The following is a 17179-nucleotide window of genomic DNA, read 5'->3' on the forward strand; positions in this document are numbered from 1 at the left end:
CACTACAGCCAGAATCAAACTTAAGGCTGATCAACAATACTTTTAAGACAGCACCAGTGATCACAAGCTGAGCCCCTTCGTCTACAATACAAATAACAGCAATTTGCAATTGGAGGAAATGTGGGAACAGAACAAAACAAATTAAAATAAAAAAGGGAAAGCGTTTTCCTTCTTCCAGGATCGACCAGAGAGGCGAGGCTCCGCCCCTCCCGATCTTCACGTACTTTACAATACCATGAGCCAATTTATGTACACAATGGCGAGTGAGACTGGCAATATGAAAAATCACAAGTACTTCTGTAATGTCATACCATTACGCTATATACCATTATATTTCACCTTAATAGGACTATGTTCACAAGGAGGTCTGCGCAATGCTTAACACCGAAACAAACAAACGTAATACACCACTCACTGAGATGAAGTGAGAGAATCTGTCTGTAAACATTAACAAACATAGATACTGTATATAATTATATTCATCTATACCCAGAAGTATATTAAAAACCATGTCTAAGGAAGGTTGGAATGTAGTGTGGTCCTGAAAAGAATTGCACAAAAATCAGCCACCCCCGCCCTCTAGAAGACGAGAGAAATACGATCAGGTCTTGAGTGATGATCGGCTGTGGAGGAAGAGGAGGAGGAAGAGGAAGAGGAGGAAGGCCGGCTCGTTTCTAGACGGCCATCCTGTGTGTGGAATAAATGCCGACCGCAGCTTAAAGCAAGTAAACGAGGAGAGGAGCAGCGTGACGATGGAGAAGTTCAGCTCCTCCTCCTCCTCCTCCTCCTCCTCCTCCTCATCATCCTCTTCCTCTTCCTCTTCGTTGAGTCCATCAAAGTTCCAGTATCTGACGACGTGACAACACTCACAATTTCCACAGCTGTAAAAAACAAAAAACAAAAGGAAACATAATGAGGTGGTGGTCTGGTCTGTGGAGAGCATTAGTGGTGGTGTTTGTGGCAAAGAGAGGAGGGAAAACGGCGCTCTATGATCCCTGGTCACTTCCCCCTGCCGACACTCCAGTCGCTCTGCTCTCGCAACAAACGGCATCGAGGTGTTCGTCGGCGTGTCTCGGGCTCGGGCCGTGGCACCGTTCCAAAAAATAATAAAGAAAAAGCACTGTATTCCCTTTCGTCAGAGCGGGATCGGAGCCCAGGAGGCCAAACGGGAGCTCACTTTACAGGGAATGAGGTATTGAGGGGAGCCGCGGTGTCACTCTGAAGCCGGCCGATCCGCCTCCACCTCCGGCTCGGGCTCCTCCTTGACGCTGGCAGGGCTCAGGGCGGAGCGGCGCGGCTGGGTGGAGCCGGAGTTGGAGCCCAGGGGGCTGACGGGGTCGTGGCTGGAGCAGCAGGGGCGGCCTTCGAGGGCGGAGGAGGTGAGCGCCCCCGCCTCGTGATCCCGGCAGAAGGAGCGCGGGCAGAAGTCACAGAGAGACGAGGCCGGGGCGCCGCACACGCTGCAGTCGTGCCAGGGACACTCCCAACGTCCTGCGGACAGACACAGAGGTCATTACGGGTTTCAGACCGTGGGGGGGGGGGGGGGGGGGGGGGGGGGGGGGGGTCGAGGCCCCACCAAGATGAAAGTGAGGGGTCATGAGGGTCGGCAGGATAGGAGAATAGAAAACACACATTTCTGCTACTCGAATTCACGTTTGTTTCAGATTTCAGAAGTTCATATCTCTGCTTCCTTGTGGGAATCACTGAATATTTTTTGTTGTTGTTTTTAAATGTTTTAAATTACACGTGTGTGTGTGTGTGTGTGTGTGTGTGTGTGTGTGTGTGTGTGTGTGTGTGTGTGTGTGTGTGTGTGTGTGTGTGTGTGTGTGTGTGTGTGCCAACAATGCTAAGTGTTCAGACCACTGAAACATCACATTCAGTTCAATAGAAACAACATTGTTGCTTTAATATCTAAAAAACCTCAGCAGATGAGCGAGAGGACAGTTGTTCCCAACCTGGGTGATCTCCACAAGAGGTCTCAAACAAATCTGAGGGGTTGTGTGAGATTATTAGAATGACAAAAAATGTTGTTTGTAAAAAAATATTGTTGTTTTGAAGACCTGGCTGTAATATTAGCTTTTTACTTATGAAATACTAAATATGTTTCAGGCCTCTAAAATGATTCAGATAAAAGAAGGAAAACATGACCTGTTGTTAAAAGATGTTCGTTTGTGGTAATAAGTCAGGATAGGTACCAATAAAGTGTTTTTCCCCAAAAGGATTGTTATGCTGCTGACATCAGCTGAGATTGTTATCACGCGTCTACAGATTCTTCTCACACAAGCTCAGTGTGTCATTACCGTATGGCGGCTTGGTGAGGTTGAGACACAGCAGGTGGTACGCCTTCGGACACTCCTTCCTGTCGCACATCACCAGCTCGCCTCCCTCTCCGCAGCAGAAGCAGAAGTACTCGTGCGTGTGCTTGCCCTCCGGCCGCAGCTTCCGCTTCTTCGGCTTCAGCTTGGCGTTCCTGGCCTTCTCCTCCTTCTCCATCACCACGGCGCTCTGGAGGAAACAATCGGGAGAGAACAAAAAAAGTGGTATCAAAAAGCCAGGGTTGCTCGAGAAACCGCACGACGAGAGGTCAACGTCCTCACCGTTGGCTGCACCCCGAGGAATCCGGAGCAGTTGTCTGATCCGCAGTGACAAGACGACCTCCGGTTGCCCACGCAGTGCAGGTTGTAGTTGAACGTCAGCTCCGTGTCTGCGGGAACACCACAGACAGATTTCACGAATCGCCCGGGTCTCGCTCTGAGAGCACGTAAAACAGAACATACACTCGTGTGTGTGTCTTATGTTTCCGCGTGAACTCACCGGCCTCGATGTCACAAAGGGTGAAGAGTCCGATGCGAACGTCCCCGTTTACCGTCCACTTCTGGGTCTCACAGTTTGGGCTACAGCTGTGGTTCATAAAGCGAGCGGAGTTTCCCTTCGGGCCGGCGTCGATCACGCGATCCTGCGAAGGAAAGAGGGACAATTGAGACACCGGGTGTGTCAGGAGCGAGCAACGTTCACCAGCGTCACTGGCGTTACCTTGGTGAGGGTGAGCATGTAGAAGTTGGCCATGTGATTCTCGTGGGCGCGTTTGATTCGCTGCTGGCACTCCTCCGAGTCGATCACCTCGCCCACGTACTCCGTCACAAAGTCGCCCTGGAGGGAAGAACAAGCGTCGCGTTTCAGCACAGACACCCTTAATTAAAACCACTCGCAATTAGTGAGAAGGGCGGGAATCATCCCGTCATCAAGCAATGTGTTTCAAAGCCTTTTTAATTGACAGTCTGATCATAAGGTCATTAGGTCATTTACTTGTCATTTCAAACTTGAAAGTCTTCTCTTAGAAAACGTGTTTTTGTGACTCACACCTTTGCAAACCTTGACTGAGTGTTTCCAATACAAGAAATTGAAGAAAACTAAAAAGCAGGAGGGTCATATTAAACACTTATACGCATTGAAAGCACCTGACGCGCGCATTTTCAAGTAAAACTATTGTAATAAGTGGCTGAACACACAACAAAAGCGTGTCAAACTCCCCCACTCAGACCTTGTTTTGATTTGAGTGTCAAATGAGGATCCAACGACCAAACTGTTTTTGTTTTTTTACAGTACCTGTTTGTAGAGCGCTAGAAAGGAATCAAAAGCTATGGAAAGTTTCCCCAGAGGACGACAGATTACTAAATATAGCATGATCAATTATTATTGTTAGTTATTATGAATATATAAAAATAAAAATAGCTTCAGCAATCTTCTCCTAAAACACTACTGGATCTGTGGTGTAGGCATTTCAACTCTGATGCCTGCATCAATGGACGCTGGTCATTTATCACTTCCAGTGCGTTTGGGGCCTTTAGTTTCCATTCAAGGTGGATCCTGATATCCTGATGTGTCCGTTATGTAATCTGATGACCCATTGATGTAGTTTTGGATAAAAAAAAATAAAAAAAAGGACTGAGCTCAACACCCACCTTCCTGAGAGCCTGGTTGGTCCTGAGGCCCCAGCCGCGGCCGTCTGTCTTTGTCACTTCCGTCTCTGCATACAGCCGCTTGGAGAAACACTGGTTCTCACAGCTGTCTCCTGCAGGACACACCTGACGACGGCAACACAGGAAAAAAAAGAAGGTAAGGTGCCCCTTCAGAGGGCTGTCTCGCTGGTTTTTAAAGTTAAAGAGGTGAGCTAAATAACAGATATGCGTTCAGACCTGCGGGTGACACTCGTACTGCAACATGCGGTTGAGACACTGAGAGTGGAGGCTGCAAGGGTGCTCGTCCGCTGGTCTGCAGTTGCATCGCGGGATTTCCGACAAGTCAGCTACGTGCACCTGCACTTTCCCCACTGGTTTGTTGGACTGATACAAAAAGACACCAAAAAAGTAAAGAAACAGAACTTATACAATTCTGGGCTTATTTGTCTGAAGTGGGATATTTTTAAAATGACGTCACCTTGATGATTTTGTAGGGCGGAGGTTTGCGAGAGTTGCGTTCCTGCTCCAGAGCCTCCCTGCTCTCCCTCTGCGCCTTGAGCTCTTGAAACCGCCGGGCCGCTTCTTCCAGAGCTGAAACACACCAACAACCTCTCAGATCTCAGACAACTCATCCTTGCGTCAAAAAAAGGATGAGAACCACAGAATATTTGGCCCAAAAGTATGGGGGGGGGGGACCTTTCTGGGAAGAAGTTACCTTTCTTGAAAGTTTTGTTGATGTTGATCTGACCCGTGACGAAGTTCTTGTCGTTCTCCACGTAAGGGAAGACGCGGCCCTGGTTGATCCAGTAGTAGTCGTGGGAGCCAAAGAAGAAGACGGGGAAGTCGCCGACGTCGTGGCGGAGGCTCTGAATGTTGGACGGCACCAGGCGAGGGTTGCAGATCTCCGCTGGCCACCACCTGCGAGGGAAGCGGGACGGGGACGTTGAAAAGTGAAGAAGAGTGCGGTGAAAAAACAAAAATAAAGATGATCATAGTCACACTTGCAAACATTTACTTTGCTCGTAATTCGTTCCCATTGAGACTTACTATGTGAATGATAATTCATTGGTTTCTGGCAACAAACATTGATTTATCAATCTGAGATCACTGACCTATAAGATCTACATGTTTGGCCAATAGAAAGGCAGGATTTAGGGCACATGATGCTTTTTCTTACATGGAGGAGACATTTGTGTCCCCTGCGTCTAAAATATCACAACACGCAAATTTGTTGCACTGAACTTCTACAAGAAGACTATATTTTTACATATCTAATGTTAATGCTAGTCTGTTGCTAGCCTGTCTGTGGTTCTCAGCCCAAAGCCAGTTTGTTCCTACCGAGGACATAAATCTGTGGTTGGTTTTGGCATTTTTTTTAAAAATGACATAAACACAGAACATCACCAGACATATCCTTTAAAAGTCACCGTACCACAAACTGACAGCAGTCCCATGACCGGTGCTCTGTGCGTACCTGTAGTTGCCCAGTTTGACCCAGACAATTTGTTTGTAGTGCGGTTTCTTCCCCGCCCTGCAATCGCTGCAGGACCACGCCCCCGCCGGCGTCTCCATCTCCAGACACTCCGGGTGGAAGGAAGCCGGGCATGTGTCGCAGCACAGCAACTTGCCTCCTACATTTGTAAGATGTATGCGTGTGTGTGTGTGTGTGTGTGTGTGTATTTTGTGTGGGTGTGGGTGTGTGTATGTGTGCATGCGTTGTGGGAAATGGGTATGCAAAGAGAGGAGGAGTGTATGATTAGGTGATGCACCTTAAAACCTGGACAAACTCTGAATCTCATTTGCAGACAAGCCTGAGAAAAAGTACAAATACTACAAACACATCTGGTGCGATATGAAAATAGTGTCCATGTAGGGAAAATATTTATATCCATAAGCTATCATAATTACATCTGGGCATTATTCTGAAGTAAAAAAAAAGAATGCCAGGAGTTTTTTTGTTTGAGTGGAGGCTCCTTTGAGAGCCACCGCTGCACGAATAAGACCGAAGGCGGTTGGAAACACCTGCGTGTTCTCAGCTCGGTTGCACTAACTTTTCATTGCAGCAGTTCCGGCATGTCTGGCAATCAGATTCAGAGCAATGTACCAAGACCAGTCTAAGGGAAACACATGCGGCAGCACAGGAATACAAAAATAAAAAAAAATAAAAAAATCAGCCAGCGAGTTAACAATGAATCAGGGTTATACTTAAAAAGCAGGCATGCAGTCCTGCTAGTAAAGCAAACTGTTCTCATCACACAAACCGCATCCTGCACAGACCAGCTTGCATGGAATCATGTATCTTGTGCTTTGCGCAACTTTGAAAGAGAGCAATCTCACTATTCTTGCGCTGATCTTTGCTCGACTGGGATCAGATCTCGTCCCGATTGAGATTATATTCCATCCAAGGCAGGTCAAAGCTCGAGGAAATGAGGTGAGCAGAATTTTGTTTTCGTCTGAGAATTTCAGTCGAAAATAATAAAAATAAAAAAAAAAAACTTAGTTGCAGTCAGCATAAAAATAAGGTGTGAGGCCTTCCAAATTAAAAAAAATTAAAAAAGCCCAGAGTGCTGAAGCAGAGAAGCAATGTATGCCTCTCCAGCAGCGATAAGCTCCACAAACCACAGACAGGACCTGAACTAGTCCACGGCATCCTACAGTAGTTTAAGTACTGGAGGTTTGGTGACCAATTCTGTTTTTTTCCAAGCAAAGAAATTTCACATGTTGAAAATTAAAAGAACGTTTGATTTAACTTGTTTATAAACAGCTTTATTGCAGAGATTGTTCATGCACAGCGCGAAATAATCTCACAATGGGCCTCGTGCAAGAACCACGCACACGAACAGACTTGTTGTTAAGCGGCACGTACGAGTGATTTAAGAGAACTTGTCGCAGTAACTTCTCCCTGGGTACAAAGACAATTCAAAACAAGTCATGTACAGTCAGTCGGCTTTCCTCCACAGGAAGAAAAAACTAGACTTTCAAAACGTATAATGAGAATAATAATGCTATAATAAATTAATTATATATATATATATATATATATATATATATATATATATATATATATATCAATAACTAAATAAAAATGTATTTCTACAGTAGACCAAATTATCATGGCGTGCCAATTTACTAGAAAAAGAAATGTGCTGAATCATAATTTTTTTAGCATCTAAGGTCAGGTCAAACAGTTTCTTCTTTGAACATGGAGGTTCATTCTGGACTTTAGAATAAAACCTACCGTATGCTGTGATACAAATTCTCAACTCAAGCTTCTCCTCCAACAGGACGTCCCATTGGACGCCAACAGAGAGAGACAGAGGTTATATCCACCTGTTGTCACGTGACCAGGGACGCACCAATCGGACTTTTTGTAAATCCCAACACCGATAGCGATACCTGGGCTTTGGGTATCGGCTGATACCAGTGTTTAAAAAGTGCTTTCTTAGCTTTGTAAAACAAAATGTATCAAGTAAATATATAGTAATGTCGTTTATTATTAAATTAAGAATTGTCCAGCAGCAACTTGGTAAAAAAAATAAAATGAAATTGCATCAACAAATTTGTCAATTTTAATTTTGTAATGTAAATAGTATACAAATGAAGAATTCAATTGAATACTGGCGCTTGCTTACATGTGACCAAGATAAACGTTCCCCCTGCCGAAGAAGGCCTTGGCCACAGGAAGTGAACTTAGAGCGTATCATTTATTTTAACACATCGTCATTATTTCTGCGTCAGTACAGAGCTGCTCTGATGACACATCGCTGTCCGCTGTATTCATATTGTCTAAACTTTGTCTGCTGTTCTCCTACAGCATATCTTTTTACTCTTGAATTAAAGCATTACAGCATATATTGCAATTCTGGGGGCATCAATTACATTAACTATGATTGCAATGAGCCTTTTTTCCTCCCCAACAGACATTATAACTTGCCATAGTGGGACAGGTGTTAATAACATTATTAACATTTTCTGTGTTCTATTCTAACATGTTCTAACCGGACACTGAAAACTGCAGCTAAGTTGGATTGATTCTGTTATTTACACCTGTGTTTGTCCTACTGTGACAAGTCAAAAATGCCCGCTGTGGAAACGGTTCAACACACATCGAGCTCCGTTTGGTGAATCCGACTTCTCATACGCCCTTCAGAAAAGAGAGGTTTGGAATACGAATAGAAAGTTGTTCTTGCATGAGGCCCATTGTCTTCTGTTAATGTGTTAGGGAACTTGGCTGAAGTTACTTTGCGCCACTCTGCGTTGCAATTAACTGCATCTTTTTTTTAACCAGTTAATTAACTTTGCACCTCAAGGCTTTGAAATGAAAGATGCTTACAAAAGAAAAAAAAAGGGGGGGGGGGGGGGGTGCAGGCACGACACAAACACAGACCAGTGGGACAAAAGGAGAAAGAGAAAAACGGTTCAGTTACCTTTCCCAACATTCTTTTTGGTAGCTGACGAAGGAGAGGGAATCATAGGTAATTTCAACTCAGCACGATTTGACTCAGTCAGAAGGTAGTGGGACTTATAGGCATATGAACTTAATATGGTGTCAGTAAGGTCTTGCACTAACAGTCCTACACAAGACACACAGGAAGAGACGGGGGTGAGCCGCAGTCAAAACTCGAAATTACCCAAAATTCACAGAAAAGAGAAAGAGCAAACACTCACAGTCTCTCTCTCTCTCTCTCTCTCTCTCTCTCTCTCTCTCTCTCTCTCTCTCTCTCTCTCTCTCTCTCTCTCTCTCTCTCTCTCTCTCTCTCTCTCTCTCTCTCTCTCTCTCTCTCTCTCTCTCTCTCTCTCTCTCTCTCTCTCTCTCTCTCTCTCTCTCTCTCTCTCTCTCTCTCACACACACACACACACACACACACACACACACACACACACACACACACACACACACACACACACACACACACACACACACACACACACACACACACACACACACACACACACACACACACACACACACGTAAAATAAAGTTTGTTCCGACACAAAGAGGCTAAACAGTGCACTCAACTTGGACAGGAAAAAACATCAGCTCTAAACTGGTTGAAAGTCATTTAAATAAAATAAAATAAAATAAAAGGGTGAATCCTGTGTTTTCTCACTGGTCACCATCCAGGACCGATGGGACCGTTCTAAGCAGAGTGCAGTGTAACAGCCCGGATCATTCAGAGTATTAGTATCGTGATGGAAAACAAACATTACATTTCATGAAACATGTAATATTAAAAGATTAAAATGATCTTAATGTTTATGAGGTTTCCGGTTTTCACTCATGAGATGTTCCTGCCGCTGTGACTTCATTTATATATAAAGAAAGGTTGTATTCCTGAAAAGAAACGATGGGCGATCACGTCCTGTTGATGCCCCAATGTGAAGTGCAAGACAGAAGAACTGATTTTGCAGTTTGTGGCAAGACAAAATGTTTGTTTTTTAAATAAAATAAACACGGCTGCAGGAGAGGCAGGCCAGTGGCGTGTGCAGTGGTGAGAGCTTACCTCGGGCACACAGGAAGCACCAGCCCACGTTGATGGGGGAGGTGAGGAGGCCGTTCCGCTTGGCGCCGCCGTGGCTGCTGCAGATCATGATGTGATGGGTGAGGGCCACGCTGCCCGCCGCCACGCAGCTGTCCCCCGTGTGATAGGCCAACGGACAGCGGATGCAGCGCATCAGGCGACCTGGAAGGAGGGGGAGGGGGGGGGGGGGGGGGGACAGCTGAGTTCAGCGGCCACTTTACAGCAGTCTGGAGCTGGGAAATTATTCACTCCCTATCACTGCAGAGTTTCTATAATGAATTAGGTCAGACTCCTTTACGGGTTTCAGCTGTAATTAAAAGGGATTCGGAACGTTAAAATACAACCACTTGGTGCTTTCTCTCCTGGCTAAAACAATCAAGTCCTCAACTATTAAAATGTACTTGGAACAAAAGAAACGTGAAACATGATCCGACATTAAACATTCACACTTAATGTTTTGGACCAGTGGGTCCCAACCGAGGGGTCTAAAGAGTCACACGATAAATCCGGAGGGTTGTGAGGTGTCTCATGGGGTTAGAAGAAGAAGAAACTAAGTTCTGCTACACAAGTATGCATTTGATTATGGACGTTATTTGAGGCCCTGAAAGGTTTTCAGAAAACATAGATAACTTCCTCTCCATCACTATGTCAAAATGCACCCACGCTATCCAAACAGACACAAACATTAATCCTGCCACGTGTCAAAAGGTACAAATTGTAGCCACTGGTGTCACAATGTGACTTTTTCTCTGCGCATTTTTGGCACCTCAGCATCTGGGGGTCGTGTTTAAACCAAAATATATCTGAACTTTGTTGCAAACGCGGTGCATCTCCTCCCCTTATGTTTTTTTTTGCAGATGGGTGATTTCCAGCAAACATAATGCACCATCGTCTAAAAAGACATTTCCAGGAACATTACTTTGTTTTTCTCCAATTGGTCTGCATCCTCCAGATGCCACTCACTTTAAAAAACAAATTGAGCACTTTTAAGTTTCAGGTGAAACCGGATGTTTGCAGCAACAATTGTGTCGCCAACTCCTCTGCAGGATGTGCAGTGCAAGATTTCTAAAGTCCTCTCTTTCTCAATCTGATTTCCCTCGAGAAAAACACTATTTCTTCCTTGCACTTCATCTCTCTCCCATATACAAGGAAGTACACGTTTTCTATTACTATTGGTCAATAACATCAGCAAGAGGCCCGAAAGCTTGGTTTTTCATTCACTTTGCTGATGTAACACCGGCTCATTACCCCAAAGCTTCCACTGCAGCCTCAAAGAGGAAGTCAGAGGAGAAAGCAAAGCGGAGGCTGCTTTACCTTTACTGACCCGCTGCAGGTCTCTCTCCAGGCAGCAGGTAGAGCAGCTGTGCTGAGGGCAGCAGAAGCCTCCGTCCGAACCGCCGGTTGTGCCCGGGAGCTTGCGGACACAGTCCTCGTGGTAATAACAACCGCATCCGGACACGGAGCAGCGCGTCACCTCCCGGCCCGCCGTTTTACAGCTAAAACAAGTATGATTGCCTGGAGGAAAAAAAAGAAAGGAAAAGTCGATGAACGCACGGAGCCCGAACACAACGGCTGCGACGGTAAAGGTTGTGTTGCCAAACTGGCTCACCGTTTCTGCATTCCAGGCAGGTAAATCTGCCTTCGGGCAGGGACGTCAGGCTGAGACAGTCCAGGTGAAACTGTCTGCCGCAGTCGCCTTCGCACACCGCCAAGCCATCTCCGTACACCTCACAGATCTACGCACAAACAACGCAGAGAGAGACGGCTCGTGTAAAAATAAATAAAAAAGGACAACTGGAAGCTCGTTGAGTGAGAGAGTACGACACGAGAGAGACGGTGAATCGTGAGCGGGCCCTGACCTGGCAGACGGTGTCCCTCTTGCCGGTGCTGCCGTCCTGACGGGACAAGCCGGAGTCCACGGACTGAGTGTCTGAAGCGTCTGCGTCGGCTGCTGCTGGACTATCGAGGCTCTTCCCGAACAGACCCTGCGAGACGGAGAAAGAGTGAGCGCGGTGGTGCGTTTAGTGTGAAGAAGCACAGGTGTGACCGCATTGTGTACCCCCCCCTAATTATTAATGAATGAATCATTTGATTCAGGGTTTGGTCCATTCCCATCGCAACTTTCAAGAGCCCCTGATGATGTTTTCAGGTACAGAACCCAGAAATATTCAGATCACAATCAAGAATAAAAAATACTCTAAAATATTCATATCTAAGTACATCTTTACTGCTGATTCAACTGTTCGGCTGAGTTGTGTAAAAAAAAGAAGCATTGGTGAAAATGCACAAATAAAAAATATGCAAATAGGCAAAGACTTGCATGTGGAGGTATGTGTATTGATACTGCAGTATTTTCCTCATTGTGTGTGTGTGTGTGTGTGTGTGTGTGTGTATTTCTGTACTTGTTGTCTACCTGTGGGTCGTTGAGGCCTCTAGAGTCGGAGTCAGAGGTGTCTCTGTACTGAGAAGAAGCCATCTCCACGTCTGTCGACGCTCTGCTTCTCTTCTTCAGGGGCTTGCAGGCATCCGAGATCTCACTGGCTCCTTGAGGGTCGCGAAAAAAAATGTCAAAAAAGATGTTTCACTTTTCTTTTTTTCTTTAAAGTCTAAAGAGTTCCCACAGCAGAGGTTTTTAAAAAGGAGCCATGACAGAAGGATCCCCTACCTTTCTGTGAACCGGTCCTCAGCGTGGTCTCAGGAGCCATCTCAGCCTGTGAGGGGGTTAAACGAGGAAGTTCAGGTCAACGTGGTGCTGATTTTTATTCAGATAGCAGCAAGTTAGTTTCCCCAAACTAACTTCCCCAAGTTAGTTTGGGGAAAGGCCAAGTTCAAACCGACATTAACACTGCATAAAATCATGAAGACTCTCACAATGACGTTACACACGTTCAAACACACAAGTGGCAGATTAGTCTGTAAAGCGGAAAAGATTAACACCACCGTTTACCTGAGAAGTGGCGCGATGTGTTTTACTATCTGACTTAATAGTCATGAATCTGTTACTTCAACCAGAGTTCGCGGATAGTTTTTTTTTTATTGTCTCATCTGTACCTGAAGTACGACCCTTTTTGCACCCCTTGTATTTTTTTTTACAGCTGACAGAGTTGAAAAAGAGTGTTCAGGAAATGTGGGGAGGGAAAGATATGATATGCAACAAAGGTGCAGCGCTTTTTAATTGTTTTATTCTGCGCGGGACGGATACCTGTTCTTTTTTGGTTTTCTTCTTCGGGATGGGATCGCTGCCTCTCTCCGACTCAGACCTGCTCCTGACTGACCGCCGCTGCAGCTTCCTCTCCTGAGAACCTGAAAAACAAAAAAATCTCTTATTGACCTGACAAACACGTCAAATATTTGACAAAACACATCCTCTGTGTCGGTGTATTACCAACCGTGTGGACTGCTGTGGTGTGATCCAGGAGAGGAGGTCTGCTGTGTTCCTCCCTCCTCACTCCTTCGACTGGCGGGGGAGCCTCTCCTCTCCTCCCCCTCTTCCTCCCCCTCGTCCCCGTCCTCCTCTTCCTCTGGACTGGGCTCGGGTTTAGCTCGGCTGTCCTCGGGCGAGCAGTATCCCAGGTCGGGCTGCCGGGCTTCCCGCGTCCCTGTCTCCTCCTCCTTCTCCTCCTCTTCTTCCTCCTCTTCTTCTTCTTCCTCTTCTTCTTCCGGCTCCTTTTTCGGAGACGGCGCGGCTTTTTTCTGCAGGAGAGGCCAGTCGCACTTTGTGATCTCAACGTTCAGCCTCTTCATGGTGATGGAGAGAGGCAGCAGCTTCCTGGCGGCCGCTGTTTTCCAGGCCCTGACCGGCGGCGGCGATGAGTCCTGCCGGGTGTCGCTGCCGGCGTTCGGCTTCGGGGAGCCGCCCTTACGCTGGTCCCCCCTCTGGCTCTTGTCTTCCTGCGAGGCCTGGGAGTTCGCGCCGTCGTCCGTGTTCGAAATGCTACACTGCCGGCGCGGGAGCAGCCGGCGCGGCGGCTGCTCTCTCTCCGGCGACTTCACTCCCCCCTCTTCCTTCTTACCGACCGAGCCGCTGGAGCGCCGGTTTCGCTTCTCGGCTCGGATGCCGGGTTTCTTGCTGGACGGGCCTTCGATAGGGTCTGGGTCGACGTAGATGAAGGTGTAGTTGTCGATGCGCTCCTGCCGCGACATCGCGAGGGCGTCCTCGGCGTGGCCCACACCCACCTCCCACTGAGAACGCTCCCGCTGAGGGATGGGCTTCAGGAGCTGGAGGAGGAAACATGAATTAAATACCAAACAGCTGATGAACTTTATTTCTGAATGGAACCTGATATTATCAATATTGGCTTACCCAAATATGTATCGATACATGATGGTTCAAAAATGAAAAAAAAAAAAACATACATGGGATCATTCAGTGTCATCTACATAGTTTGCTCAAATTTTCAATAGAATGTACTTAAAATGGTAACTTCATTTTACTGATTTTCACACCGATTGAATGGTTGTGTTTTGCAAGTTATTAAGTGAATGCATGAGAGTTTAGGGAAAGAAATTGTTGAACTATAAATATTAATTTTTGTTTCGAATGGATGAGCCATGTGATGGTATTACATAAATAAAAGTAAATTCAGTCATTTATACAGTAACTAAGAAAAATCTAAAGAAAATGCAAAAGAGCCCCAAATAATTATTTCCAAATAAGTTGAATTTGAGACTTAAATTCTCTAAAATATGTGATTGGTTTATACAAATAAAGAGATATTTTTCCAAATAAAAACACTAACAAATGTAAATAACGGGCCCTAATAGTTCAATGCATTGAGTAGAACTGTGAAATAATCCTCTGACTTTTGTCTTTCTGACAGCTGCACTTGAGGAATTCTTTATGATCCTATCCTGAAAATCAATAAACATATAAACAAAAGGAGGAGCAGCTAACATGTTGTCACTCCTAAATATTTGCATCAGCTCTCAGAAGTCCAGTATCAAATCGGGTTTTACTTATACCAAAATGTTCATCTTTCTCTATATGTTATATTCAGTATATACTCTTTACTAAGAGCACTGGACTCCTGGAATCATAATACTGAAAGTTGACAAAACATCTGAAAAGACTCTGGTCTTCATACTGGATCAGGCTGAGAACACTTCTTAGATGGATCCGTACGTACTTTGTGTTTCTCTACAGGGTTCGAGGCCTTGCGCAGAGTCTCGGCCTGGAGGTCCTCATACTGCTGCTTCCCCTGGTACAGGACTATCCTCTTCTCGTGGATCCACGCTCGCTCGGCGACGCTGCCGAAGAACTGGACGTGGTACTCCCTGTGACCTGCACAGAGACACAGAGAGGAAGACGAGCGCGTTCAAACGTACGTTAGAGGAAACGGGAAGATCCCGTTGAGTGATTTCTTTTTTCGTGCACGGACCTCTGGTGTTGATGCGAGTGTGGACCTTCATCTGTGGGTCAGAGGAGACCATGCAGGGCCACCAGGGATAGGTGCCCACCTTGGACCACACCAGATCTCCGATCACAAACTCCTTACAGAAGCCCGTCTCCTGGATCACTGACGGATGGTGGACCTTCGGAACCTAAAACGGGGAAACAGGAGCGGGTCACCGACTGTTCGCTACGAGCTGCAGGGATTTGTGTGGACAGAATATCAAACGGCTGCGGAGGGTGAACCGACGCGCTCTTGCCTTCGGCGTCTTTGGTTCAGTTTTGATAACGGTCTTCGGGGGCTTCTCCGTCTGGGCCGGGGGCGTCTCTGTCGGCCGGGGCTGGACGTGGGTGTCCTCCGTCTGCTCCGTGGTACCTGCCTGTGCCTGCGCTGGGCTCTGGTCCAGGTTCTGTTCCTCGCCCAGCAGCTGCAGCCGCGCGCTCTTTTTCCTCTTCTCCTTCTTCCTCTCGTGGCGGCGCTGAATGGGAGTGGCCTCGTTCTTCTGAGACTCCTTCTGAAGAGCAGAAAATAGAAAAACTAAACGGTGCTGATGAGACATCGGTTGACTTTTTTTCTTTTTACATAAAAGGCAGCTCAAAAATTGATCCGTGTGTCTGCTGAAATTACAAGTCCCTCAGAGCTCCACGAAGTAAAAGAAAACAGTGTAACAATTCCATATGAATATTAATGGGACAGATTAGACTTGTATTTAGGACGTGACGCAATCTTTCTGTGGTTCAATATACACTGCCTTGTGATTTTATACAAGGTAAGCTGTTGAGCTTAAACATTTAGAAAATTAAACAGAAACCTTTTTGATAGTGGATTTAACCATTTAAGTATTTTCTGAAGAAATGAATGTGAAACAATTAAGTTTCATTATTTGCAGACATTGATCATAATATGCAAAGATAAAAGCAAGTACATGCCGAGATCAATATTGTTGATGGCAGACTGAGAGATGTGGTTAAGATGTTCAAGATCAATACAAACGTTCACACTGAAGAGGCTCATCGTCTTACAATAACAGTTATTTTCATTATGGATGTATCTGCAGATTATTTTCTGGAATTTTCATTATTCAGAAAATGTTTGTTTTCCTGTTACAGTTTCCCAGAATCCAATCTGACGTCTTCAAAACATGAAGATATTACATTTACAGTGAAATAAAACAGAGATAAATAGATAATCCTCTCGTTTGAGAAGCTGGAGACAGCACTGTATTATTTTAATGAACAATCACATCAACAATTAACAAGTCAAGTGTCATGTTTGTTAAATGTCATTCCTCTCCTAAGTGAATAACATCTTTGGAGTAAACAACTCCTTTGTTTGGAGTAAAATGTAAAAAAAGGATACGACAGCCATGTCTTCAGAGATAGATAGATATCTGTATATAAGTGTGTGTGTGTGTGTGTGTGTGCGCGTGTGTGTGTAACTAGCTCGGACACACAGACATTACCTGCAGTTCTTGCAGCAGGTCTCCGCACAGCGCAGACTCAAACAGCTCTTTCCCGTTCTGATACGTCTTTATGATCTTCAGCTTGATCTCTGGAGAGCTGGTCTTCTTCAGCACCCCACCGGGGGTGTTGGACAGACCGTGGGGGGGTAGAGAGGAAGGGGTGCTGTCCACAAGGGAGGGCGGGGGACTGGAGGAAGGCAGGAGCAACGGCGGAGGAGGGGGAAGAGTGTGGGTCATGATGTGAGGCGTGTGGGGCAGGTGGTGCTGGGAGGGCGGCAGCGGCGGCGGGGGACTCTGCGTGTGCGGCTGGGTTTGTATGTGAGGCGGGTTCGAGTGGAAGTGGTGCGCGCCGTGGTGGTGGGGGTGGGGGTGGTGATGGGGGTGATGGTGATGGTGGTGGAGGTGCGGGTGCAGAGGCGGGGACACGGGGGACAAAGGCCTCTCCTGGAGACCCGGGCCCCTCAGGACCGTCCCCTCCCCCGGCATGAGGCCGTGATCGCCGTAGCTCCGTATGGCCCCGTAGCCGTTGGCCGAGCCGTTGGGGAACTGCGAGTACATGGAGAACTTGGCCTGCGGCTCGTACATGCCCAGGCCGGGCGGGTAGCCGTTGGAGACATGCGACATGTCCTCCGAGGCCGACGGCGGGTAGGAGAACTCTGCATCCAGGGCAGCATCGTAGGAGGGACCACCATCCTCGCCGGGGTCACTGCCGGTGTCGCAGGTGCCTTCCTGTCTGATGTTGGCTGAGTCAATGAGCTGAGGGGGTTGCTGAATTGTATTTCCCATGATCCCTTGCATGAAAGAGAAGGAGAAATCCATTGTTGGGCTCCTGCATCCTTAACTGT

General features: G+C 46.5%; 1 protein-coding gene across 1 annotated transcript; it reads right to left on the bottom strand.

The window, feature by feature from the left end:
- Window positions 1–1213: 1213 nt before the first annotated feature.
- On the bottom strand, window positions 1214–17153 carry nsd3 (nuclear receptor binding SET domain protein 3; the record flags this gene model as incomplete). The annotated part of the gene is made up of 23 exons (XM_079160667.1): window positions 1214–1491; window positions 2301–2505; window positions 2598–2704; window positions 2815–2956; window positions 3034–3150; window positions 3963–4085; window positions 4197–4343; window positions 4438–4550; window positions 4675–4877; window positions 5434–5590; window positions 8387–8533; window positions 9465–9644; window positions 10797–10997; window positions 11092–11218; window positions 11342–11467; window positions 11896–12026; window positions 12148–12193; window positions 12685–12785; window positions 12872–13700; window positions 14609–14763; window positions 14861–15023; window positions 15132–15386; window positions 16335–17153. The coding sequence occupies 23 exons, from the start codon at window positions 17151–17153 to the stop codon at window positions 1214–1216; spliced, it is 4872 nt and encodes a 1623-aa protein (XP_079016793.1).
- Between the last annotated feature and the right edge of the window lie 26 nt (window positions 17154–17179).

Source organism: Pholis gunnellus (assembly GCF_910591455.1).
Source record: "Pholis gunnellus genome assembly, chromosome: 6".
Taxonomy (NCBI): Eukaryota; Metazoa; Chordata; class Actinopteri; order Perciformes; family Pholidae; genus Pholis; species Pholis gunnellus.